The following is a 12,330-nucleotide window of genomic DNA, read 5'->3' on the forward strand; positions in this document are numbered from 1 at the left end:
CCAACTTTGGAATGCGAGGCATCGGGATTTGAACTAATTTCAATGAAGAAGCTGAAGGAAGATTTCTATAATGGTAAGAACATGGGAGGTCGTAGATGTGTCGTTGTAATGTTTTCTTCTCACAGTGTACAAAGCTTGTACACTCTAAACTCAATTTATATAATTTCCCCTTCGTCTGGCCTATGGGGCCCTCTCTAAAAACAGTTGCAGAAACCCTAAAATCTACCGAGAGAGAAATATAAATGTTCTTCAGCAAGGGCACAGTTTGAGCACGAGAGAAGAGGTCGAAAATGGGGCTATATTGCTGGGCAAGGGCGAGGAATTTGATCATGATATGTTCACAATCAGAGCTGGGAGCGATGAAGTTAGGGCCTCCAGTTTCACTGCTAATTTTGGTGCCACGGTTGCAATTTGCAAGATGCCTTCCGCTACTATTTCCTCTGATAATGTTGGGACCGTCACGCGTATAATTCATGGTTGCCTCAAATTTACTTGTTTATGCATTCAAGTTTTCTCATGTTTTTGAAGAGCGTGGAGGGTTTGACCGGTCTTACGAGTGCGAGCCCAAGCATGACTGGGCCATTTTGATAACTAATAAAAATGCAGAGATAAGATAGTGGTGTTGGTCAAGTGGAAGATCATAGTTTTTAATCTTCTCCCATGTGAACAATATGGAATGATATTCATCTTTTCACTTTGTATTGGATAGGGATTAATTTAAATAATGGAAAACAACGTTTCTAATTTTTAAGTCTTATTAATCAAACAAGTGAGCCTAATCATCAAAACTTTATCAATCAAATATGTACAAGTGAGCCTAAGTAACACCTAAAATAGGGCCTCAATTATGAACCATAATCAAAGTTGTAGCTAGAGCTAAAGATATGAGTGTGATTCACTTTGTATGTCATCTTCAAACCAACATCATTTTGTGGTCATCTTCAAATTGTCATTTGTGAGCACTCCAATGGGCGCATAAGATAGTAGCTTATTGCTAGATTTGGGAAAGTTCTAGGGATTGTTGAGCATTAGAGCCAAGTTCCAACAATTTGTGGTTAACTTCAACCCATGATTTTCAACACTTTGTGGTTATCTTTAAATTATCATTAGGGAGTACTTCCACTTCACAGAAGACTTCAACTTCTAGCTAGATTTAGAATTGTTCTAGGGACTACTTCATGCCAAATTCCAGAGTTGGTGGTCACCCTTAAACCAACATTGGTTGAAGGCTGGCTTCTTCTACACTTTTCAAGTTGGTGGTTAGCCTTAAACCACCACAGGTAGAAGACTTTGGCTTTTGCTATCCATTTTGTTTGTGGTCTTCCTTAAACTACCAGATTCATAGAGTATATTCAACTACTAGTAGCATCCTCGTCTCTTTACTTTGACTCACATACAACCTTTCAGATTAAGGGTGGAATGTTGGACACCTAATTCATTAGGGTTATGGTGTAGAATGTGAACTATCAAGAGACGTTGGAAGTTGAATCCAATGGTTATGGACATTGTATTTACATGTCTATCAACTTAATGAAAATATAATCATGCTTCTTTCATTTAGGTCTACATTGTCGATTTGTTAATTGATCATTATTAGTTTAATATTGACTTAGAATACAAATAATGTTAATTTTGAAAAATAAATATTTATTTTTCCTATACTGTTAAATATACTATTTTTTCAAATATTTTACTAAATCATAATTTGAAGGTAAAGCACTTTGGTCAATACAACACCAATTTTCAATAGTATTGGTTGGTGGCATCATTTTGATTTCGTTCACTATGGAACCATGTTTTAGAACACCCTTTTGCTATTTCATTTATGGATATTTAACCGTTTTAGAACACCCTTTCGCTATTTTATTTATGGATATTTATTTTTGTTCGGTGGCCTGGGTTTAAGGACTCGTATATGTTTTTTTTGTTTGTTAGTGATTCAGAGATTATTGTCTAGAGGTATGGATGGTTATAAATCTATAGTTTCTTGATAATCTATTGCAATCTTTGGACAATACAATGCTATGTGGATCATTGCCTCACATTCATGCCATGATTTTTAGATATTTATGCAGTGACCTTTTATTGTTAAGCTTCACAGGAAAACCACCCAAAATTAAAATATTTCAAAATAACTCATACTCAAGTAAATAACATATGTATACCAAGTGGCTGCCCAACATAATTCAAGGAACCCTTTGCATACAAAATGTATATGAATAAAATGTAAATAAATATACTTACCAAGAGTTACTACCCACCATTATTTATGTGTTGCTCAACATTTTAATAATTGAAAGTAAAAATGCAAATGTACACACTTACTAGTGGTTACTCCCCACCAAAATATATGCAGGTCCTTATGTCTAAGTAGACAATTCATTTCCCCACTTCAAATATCAAATTATTAGTCCAATTTTTTGAAAGAATAATTTCTAACTTTAGTGGCAAGGACTAATTGCCCTACAACACTTATTTAACTATTATTCTTTTTCTATAATAAGTTAGAGTTAAGAATAACAATTACTAAATGTTTTTTTAATCTCTCCATCTTTCTTAATGACTTAGCTATGATTATCAAATACATTTTATGAATCAATCTATTCATCTAACATTCTTTTTTGTATTTTTTTTAAATTGAATAATTCAACAATTTAAAATTTTGATCAATTTCAAACTTACAAATTTCTAGACACATGAATTAATTTAAAATGAAACAAAACCATTGCAAATAAAATTTTAAAATGCTTAAAACTTAAATAAAAAAATAAAATTAACCACATCCTAAAATTGTCAATTCAACCCATTTTTCATTTATATATTAAAAAAAATCACAATTTAAACTAATTTATAAACACAAGTATTTAAGGAATATTTATTTTTGGGAATAAAAGCATAGAAAACTCAAAGTACTTCTTCATATGAATTGATTGTGACCTTGCTCTAGGAATTAAAGAGAGTCAAACCCATATTCAACAACAACTAACAACGATATCAAAAAATTTCACGTCTAACTTTAAACCCCTTAAACTAACCCTTAAAACTAGGTTTAAACTAACCCTTAAAACTTATATATATATATATATATATATATATATTCTTCCCACAAATTTAACCTATTTTATAAACTAGGCCCATTCCAATTATAACATACTACAATGCATCTATGTAACAATTTCCTTGGACACTGAGATTACTTTGAAATGAGAAGTTTCAATGGAGACAAATTGAGAAAATTCAGAAGCATTTGATTACAAACAAATTCAAGATTAAAAGTGCAGTTCCTTATGCTATCTTGTTAAGTGAAACATGCACTGCTCCTATTGAAACAATTGCTATGTTACAAGTCATAAGGTATTTAAAAAAAATTGAGCAAATGGAAGACGATAGATGGCCTAAGGTTGTCTTTAATGACAAATTGTGAAACAAAAAAAAACTTGGATGCAACAAAATAACAAATGGTTTAGTAAATGGGTATTTGCTTGAATGCGTGTCCCATAAACAACAAAGAGATAAAAACTTTTGTTATGGATAAGTTCCACAAGTGTACTTGGGATAAGGAACTAAGAAGAAAGAAAAAGTACTATATTGAAGTGCTTAATCCCACTCATAGTCATCAACCAAAAGCATACATAGAGGCCAATATCTCTTGGAGAGCCAAAATTCTTATTGCTCAGTTAAAGACTAATTCTCATCAACTCCGTTGTGAAACATGACGCTGAAAAAGGCCCAAAAAAGTGTGGGAGGAGAGAGTATGTATTTTTTGTTCTTCCGGAAAAGTGGAAATAGAAAAACATTTCATTTTAGAATGTGGGGCTTTCAAAGACAAAGGGACTGTTATGCAGATACGATGACAACTAGCTCCTGGGATAATCTATTTAGCGAGGTGTCTGTCGAGAAAGTTGGAGCATTTATTGTGAAGCTTTACAGAAAAGAGACCTAATACATCAAACAGATGAAAAAACAATTTGTCCCATAGACTATATTTAACTTTGAAGACGTTGGCTATCTTTCTTTCTATATAACAAAGTTCGTTGTACACTTAGATCTCTTTGAAAATCTCTTTGAAAGGACAAGACATTGGCGTATCTATGTAACAAGTTCCTTCTTTCTATATAACTAGTTCCTTGTACACTTGGATCTCTTTGAAAGGAAAAGACATTGGCGTATCTATGTAACAAGTTCCTTGTACACTTAGATCACGTTGAAAGGAGAGGACATTGGCGTAAAGCCACACACTCATAATCACTGACAGTTAAAAACCCATTTCGTGGAAATACTGAATTCGAATGACCATACACCAGATACAATCCATATGTACATTCTAGCAACTACTTAGACGGTAAGATGGTAAGGGAAACAGATACTGAACGGCACAGCAAGCTACTTCCACATCCACACAATGGCTTGTCTTGGGCTGAGTCCTTTGAATTTAGTGTATCCGTTGCGGCCACGAAGCAATTCGCAGGTACAGTTATCCAAAACTGCACTCGGGTTCCGAAATTTGAGGTGCCAACTCAAAGATGAAGTTAAAAGCAACGACGAAGATGAAAAAACCGAAGTTAAAAGCACTAATCGGGATGTGATTGTTCCTGTTAAACGGATCAATAGACGAATTGCTTTGGCTTCAGTTTCTGGAGCCGTTGGCCTCTTTGTGGCAACCAGGGGTTGGATTGGAGGCGGCATTTCGCTTAATGACCTCTCTGCAACCGCTGTTCCATATGATGAGGTATGGACTTTGCATTCTCTGTGACATATATTTGAATGGATTCAAATACCATACACATGTCTTACGAAGGAATTCTTATTAAGCATTTTATCCTCCAGCATTAGCCAAACCCACATCTCCCTTTAAATAAAATGAAGGAGATTGGTTTATTTTCATTGTTGAAGGTCACAGCCCTATTGAATTTTTGCAGGGAGCACCCTGATGTTTGTGTTATTGTTGAATTTGTGAATTGTATCCCGATATTCATGTCAATGGGGGGCAGTTACAAGAGAGTGGTTTCTCTTAGTAATATAATGGTTGATTGCTTTGGGGTTGATTATGCTTGATTCTTTGGTCTCCCCCTTCCTTCTTCTTAAGACAAGTTGTGTGTAGGCTCATGTATGAAACAGCAGTTAGATGCACCTATCTTGTGTGCTTTGGAATAGCTTCTATGAATATTAAATCTCCTTTCTTCTCCTATGTCTAATGGTTCTATTCTTATCATTCCTGGTTTATTGAGTTTTTTTCTTTGGCCTTCCCCTTCCTTCTTAGTAGGACATGTTGTGTAGGCTTATGTATGAAAAACAGTTAGATACACCTATCTTGTGGTGTTTTGCGATTGCTTCTATGAATTAAATCTCCTTTCCTCTCCTGTGCCTAATGTTTAATGGCTCTATTCTTATCAATCCTGGTTTAATGAGTTTTTAAGTTACTAATAGTTGTTGAAGGATGTGATTATTGTGTTTGAGAATATGATTTTCTAAACAAGGTTTCCCAAAGCAGGGGTTCTTCATTTTCCTTCTCATTCCTTTTGGGGTGAGAATGTGGGCGCTTAAAATGTATGGGGTCATGTTTGTTCCCGGATCCTCGTTAGCACAAAACCAATTCTCCACATGATTTGAACACTGGTAATCTTGTTTAGAGAGACGGACTTGATTTTTGTTCTCTAGCGGGATATGTAGGAGCTCCCTTTATCAATCTGAAGATTGCTTTGTTATGGTTACAACTTGCTAACTTTGAATCCATTCTTCCAAGTTTGTCTCATGCCAACAGAAGATGTAGATTAGTATAAGCTAACTGAAGGTGTGGATTATTGCTAAGTAGGTGAAATACATGTGTTCTTTACCGGGGATAACCTTGGTGCCCAAAAGGCCTTTAAAAAAGGGCTATTAAGGAACACACCTTTTTTGTTCTATTATTTTGAGGTGAAAATTTATCTGATAGGGCTAAAGAACATGGGATTATTAAAGGAAAAAAACCATGGGTGATAAGGATGAGAGAGATACTTAGCAATGTAGTAAGATTATAAAGGTATTCAAATATTGAAGTGACTGGTCAGTTATCTGAAATTATGCATGGGAGAACCTTGAATCCGAAGCATTGAAATTTGAGACCCTGGCACTCCTGTTGTTCAAGTACAATTAGGGAAGAAACATTCCAAATGCTTTTATAGATATTGGAGCAGCCATTATTTTGATGACGGATGAAATTATGAAGAGTTTGAATCTTCAGAATCTCATGAGACAAACCCCAACTTTGTTACAAATGGCTGATTGGTCCACAGTCAAACCTAAGGGAATTTTGGAAGACATTATTATCACTGTGGATTCATGAGAATACCCTGCTGATTTTCTTGTTTCACACACCAAAGCCAGTACAGGAGGCTATCCATTAATCCTAGGATGACCTTAATTAGCAACTGTAGATGCTTACATAGAATGTCGCTCAGGAAATTTGGCAATATCTCAAGGAGAATCAGTAAAAAAATTAAAAGTATATCCTCCTGTCAGACCCATTGAAGAAACTGAAGAACCGTTAAGGATTCCTGAAGATGATGAGAATGATTATCTTGATAAACACTCCACACCAATCCTTACTGTAGTCCAAGCAATAACTTTGAAAGAACCAACAGAGGATTGACTGATTTCAAATTCTATGCAGAACATTTATTCTTCTACTGTTACATTCAAAGAATTTTGTTGCAAAGAAGAAACTCAGATAAATCCTGATCATGAATCAAGTTCATTTCAAAATTCATTTATCGATCATCTTGAATCTTTTTTTTAGAATAAGGAATTGAACATCAATATCTAGATATCAAGGGTCCTCAAGAAGAAGTAGGATTGTTAAAGTTGGCAACTAGGGCCAAATTCCATGTGGGTCTTCTTATTCATGGCAGCTGATATTTTTCTTGGATTCCTCTCATCGAGAAGTGTAAGATTGATCTAAAGATCATCCGATTCCGATAAGTATTCATGTAGATATGAATTTATTTGTGTTATGGGACAATTCGTCAAAGTCGGCCAGCAACCAAATTGCCCCCACTTGTGCTCAATGTTTTAGTATAAAAGGAGGTGGTTTGTTAGTCATTTGAGTAACATACATTTTCTCTTGTGATTTCTTCCTCTCCACTCGTTTGGGTCTTAGTGGAAGGAAGAGTCACTAAGAGTATATGCTGCCATAGAATGAGTGCCCTAAGCATCTACGCTGCCCTAACATGAAAGTCCTAACACAGTCTATGGAAGATCATGGAGAAGCATCTACGCTGTCCTAATAGAAAATCCTATATGCTGTCATGAAATGAGCCTAATTCCTATATGCTGTTATGGAACCTAAATCCTATACGCTGTCATGAAATGATCCTAAATCCTATACGCTGTCATGGAAGGGATGCCTAAACTATACGCTGTCATCCTTATGCTAAACGTTGTCATGGAGGATCTAGTCTCCTAGCCACAGTACACGCAGCAAGAAGGGACACTTATACTCTGGTTTGAAGAGGCTTTCATCTAGCCCTATCCGCAATAAAGGAGGTCCACTCTCAGCTGAAGATACACAGCCCTAGCTGCACTAACTACAGGCCTGATCCTGTAGCATTGACAGCATAGTGATAGGGTGCAGCAATATGATAAGATGGGACAGCATAGTGATAGGGTGCAGCAATATGATATGATGGGACATCATAGTAATAGGTACAACAGCATGAATGTATTAAAGTACAGTAGTCATAGTGCGGCATAGTGCACAGTGATGGGTACAATAGTGAATAGTGCAGCATAGTGCACAGTGACAGTGGTGCAGCACAGTGATGCATAATGCAACATGATGCATAGTGCAGCATGATGAATAGTACAGCATGATGATGAAGAGCAGCATGTTGGGTCAACGTTGCAGGAAGCGCCCCCCCCCGGATCCTAGGCCGGAATCGCGCCCCGTACGGAAGCGTTCCGGAAGCGCTCTAGGAAGCGCGATTCCGAGTTTTTAATGCGCTTCCTGGTTTTTATGAAGCGTGGGCCCCGAAGCGCGCTTCGGAGGGCGCTTCGGGCCTCCGGAAGCGCCACGCTTCGGGCCCGGAAGCGTACGCTTCACGAGCGCTTCGGAGCACTTCCGAAAAAACCGCGCGGGCAAGGAAAAATGTCTCATTTTTTTTTAAAGTTAACTTAACTTAGCAATGAGGGGGTGGGTTAGGGTGAGTTTAGGGTGAGTTTAGGGTGAGGAATGAAAAGCATAAAGCTCCCATTCATTCCTCATTTTCTCACTTTGAGTTTATGAGAGTTGGAGAAGAGAAGAGAGGAGAGGAGAAGAGAAGAGAGGAAAGGAGAGGAGAAGAGAGGAGAGCTTGGAGGAGTGAAGAAGGAGGAGCTAGGAGAAGGAGGAGGAGCTTGGAGCAAGAGCTTGGAGGACTTCATCTACAAGAGCTAAAGAGGTAAGTTCAAACCCCAAACTCCCTTGTTTTTTTGAAAAAAAATTTGTATTTTTCTCCTCCATCTCCTACTCTTTCCCATTGTTTCTACTTGCTCCTTTATTTACAGGTTGTCCACCACCTATATCCATATTCCAAGATGGTGTTCTTTTGGCTTCTATGTATCATTCCACTCTTGGTTTTAATGATGGCAAGGGTGAGGAATAGAAGGGAAGAGGAAGGGGATGAACTTGGTCCTAATAGTAGTGACCCAATGTATGATGAGGAGGAAGGGTTTGAAGAGGAAGGGGATGAACTTGAAGGGGACACTGAAGCACAAGATGGGAAAGGTACATCAACACCCTTGTGGAACTATGTGACCAAACTTGATGGGGGAAAGGGTGGTGGATCTTACAAATTTGTGTGCCCTCATGGTTGTCATGGAGGAAAACCATATTGTGGTTCATATACCCGTCTGAGGAGGCATCTTTGTGGGGTGCTGGACAGTGATGAAAAAAAGGGTTCTGTGGGGGTACAAATTTGCCCAAACATTTCAACTGAAGAAAGAAGAAAATACATCCAAATAGAGATGGCTGCACAACAAAAAAACAAGAAACAAAAAACTCATTCTGATTCAAGTGCAACCTCTAAATTTGGTAGTTGCCCATCTCCTCATGGTACTTCTGCAACCTCTGGAGGTAGAAGAACAATAGGGGATTTCCTTAATGTTGCTGGGAGGGATGATGTGGATGGAAAGATAGTCCGTTTTCTTTGTGCTTGCGGTGTACCATTCAATGTGCTTCGCTCTCCCTATTGGCATGACATGGTAAAGGCCATCAATGAAGCCCCAAAAGGATACAAGGCCCCCAACTATGAGAAAGCTAGAACAGTGTTATTAGAAAGAGAAAAAGCTAAGGTTCAAAGAGCTTTGACACGTTTTACACATGAGTGGGTGGATTCTGGGGTATCCATTGTATCAGATGGGTGGACAAATATTAGAAACCAACATTTGATAAATGTTCTTGGTGTTTCTTCTAGTGGTGCAGTATTTATTGCATGTCATGACTCCTCCTCCATCAGTGCAACTGCACAAAACATTGCAGATCTCCTATTGAAATCAATCAAAGATGTTGGTCCGAATAATGTGGTTCAAGTGATCACAGATAATGCAACAAATTGTAAGGCAGCAGGAAAAATTATTGAGCGTACTCATCCACACATCTTTTGGTCTGGGTGCCTGGTTCACACATTGAACCTTTTGATGCATGATATTGTGAAACACAAAGATTGTGGGTGGATTGCTGAGGTTTACAGGAAAGGGAAGCAGCTCATTAAATTCATCACAGGGCATACAAGGGTAAACTACTTCTATGGCACTTACTCCAAGTTGCAATTGCTTAAAATTGCAAAGACAAGATTTGCTAGTTATTACCTCACCTTTAGGCGGCTAGTGAGGGTGAGACAAGCTTTAACTAATCTGGTGTGTGCTGAAACATGGGATGAAATTAACACTGACACAGATGGTGCTAATGCAGTCAAGGACACTGTTCTTGACAGTTACTTTTGGTCACAGGTTAAATATGTTTTGCAATTCACCAAACCAATTTATTACATGATCAAGTTTGCAGATTCAGATCGACCAGTAATTGGGGAGGTGTATGAGCAAATGGATAGCATGTTGGGGCAGATTAAAGACATTGTTGAGCCTAGAGATACCACCTTGTACAATTATATTCGTGTAGAGGTGCAAAACCGATGGGAAATGCTAAATATTCCATTGCATGCATTAGCATATGTTTTGACACCTAAATACTATCATCCATCATGGCTTTCAACACTAGCACCTGGGGGGGGAAGCAGGAAAAAACCACACCAAGATAGAGAGGTTCACGAAAAATATATGGCTGCATTGAGTAAATTAATCCCTGATGAGGAGGAGGCTGCATTGGTACGGAGACAGGTGAGCAACTATACGCTCAACACTGGTCCATTTGGGAGCATGCATGCAATTCAAGATCGAGAGACTTTTTCTGCTCTTGAGTGGTGGAACATGCATGGAGGGGGTACTCCACTTCTACAGAGTTTGGCATTGCGGGTGCTATCACAGGTGGTAAACACTTCTTCTGCAGAGAGGTGTTGGAGCTCTTATTCTTTCATCCACAGTGTTAAAAGGAACAGGTTGAATTTAGACCGGGCAGAGAGCTTGGTTTATGTTCATTACAACTTGCGATTGTTGTCCCATTACTGTGAAGATGCAAAGTCTAATAAAGACTTGTTGATTTGGGACAAGAATCCAGAGGAGCCCAATTTGGAGGATGGAGTGTTGCGACTAGAGCAATTAGAGGATGCTCTTATCCAGGTATGTCCATTGTGGTATGAATTTTCCAATTTTCCCTTATAAAGCATTTCTCTAATTCATGTTTTTAATTTTTTTGTTAACTAGTGTTTTTTTTTTTTTGCATGAATTTTTTGAGCGATTCTAGGATGATGATGACCGTGTTGATATGCCACCACCCCCACCCCCATCTGGTCCCTTGGTTCCTAGGTTCCATGGTTCAACACCAACAGCAGGGGGTTCTTCTTCATCAGTTTCAGTGCCACGACTTACACAGGGACCATCTTCTTCATTGCCACCACGTGGAGGCCCGCCATCACGTTCTATTCGTGGTGGAAGGAGGAGAGATTAGTAGATATATTCACAATCTACTACTTTTTGTCATAGATTACTCATTAGACTTGTAGACTTGTGAATTTGAATTTTGAACCTTTTTGGCTTGGCGGTGACCAAGTGACATATTTTGTAAACATTATTATTTGAATTTTGGACATGACAAATGTTGACAGTTGCTCACTTGCTAGATAAATCATAATATGCTCTATGTTTTATGTTTTATAATATGCTTAAATGTTTTATGTTTTATAATATGCTTAAAAATTTGATGTATGTTTGTAATAGCTAGAATATAGATGATTGTTGTACATACTAGTAACTACAATGGAATCATGGATGCCATATCTATCTTGATTTATGCAAAAATATGCATGTTTTCATGTCTTCTACAATTAATTTGGTATTTGGGATGTTTGTTTTGAGTATAAATGCAAAAAAATATAAAAAAAATATATATATATAGCAGACGCTTCCGCGGACGCTTCGCTTCCTAGATTTTTGGAAAATGACGCTTCCGCGCTCCCGCTTCCGCTTCCGCTTCCGCGCTTCCGCTTCGCTCCCGCTTCGTGCAACATTGTGTTGGGTACAACATGATGAGGTACAACTCAGTGATGGTGTAGCATGGTGCAACACAGTGATGATGGACATGGTGATGGTACAGCGTGGTGCAACACAGTGATGATGGACATGGTGATGGTGCAACATGGTGCAGCACAATGATGATGGACATGGTGATGGTACAGCATGGTTGCAGCACAGTGATGATGGACATGGTGATGGTGCATCATAGTGATGATGGACATGGTATGATGGTGCAGCACAGTGATAGGTACAGCAAGGTGATGGAATCACCTGTGTTCAGATCAGCTACCTCATGTGACATCTTCTTAGAGAAGATCTTTGCTCTTATTTTGACAAGTCAAAGTGTTGACTTCTGATGTATATGTACTATCTCTCTCTCTTTGCTGAACTATTGAAGAACATAAGAAGAATTGATCAAGGGTTTCCCCACGTTGGGGTTTGTCCCTGGCTGGCGCCATATCTTGTGTCCTCTTGTCTTGGTTTGTCTTCTGCGATTTATGTTTATGTTCTATCTGCATTTTACTATCATGCTAAATGTGATTGCTAATTTGGAATTGATATTGAGCTAATATGGAAAATTGAAGTAAATTTGCTATCAACATAGAACATACCTAAAATTAACATGGAATTAGAGCTGAGGCGAAGACAAAGCCCAAGCAAGAGTGAAAAAGCAATCACCGAAGACAG

At 38.0% G+C, this 12,330-nt stretch overlaps 1 protein-coding gene across 1 annotated transcript in view; it reads left to right on the top strand.

Annotated features, from left to right (window-relative positions):
• Positions 1–4,263: 4,263 nt before the first annotated feature.
• HCF164 (Thioredoxin superfamily protein) overlaps positions 4,264–12,330 on the top strand; it is an 82,210-nt gene continuing 74,143 nt past the window's right edge. The window contains exon 1 of the mRNA XM_089423016.1: positions 4,264–4,729. Coding sequence (XP_089279142.1) covers positions 4,403–4,729 — 327 coding nt within the window. The 5' untranslated portion in view covers positions 4,264–4,402. The remainder of the gene's footprint in view (positions 4,730–12,330) is intronic.

Source organism: Pinus tabuliformis, chromosome 6, assembly GCF_031772625.1.
Source record: "Pinus tabuliformis cultivar Carrire ecotype Pingquan chromosome 6, CPIR1, whole genome shotgun sequence".
In the NCBI taxonomy this organism is placed as follows: Eukaryota; Viridiplantae; Streptophyta; class Pinopsida; order Pinales; family Pinaceae; genus Pinus; species Pinus tabuliformis.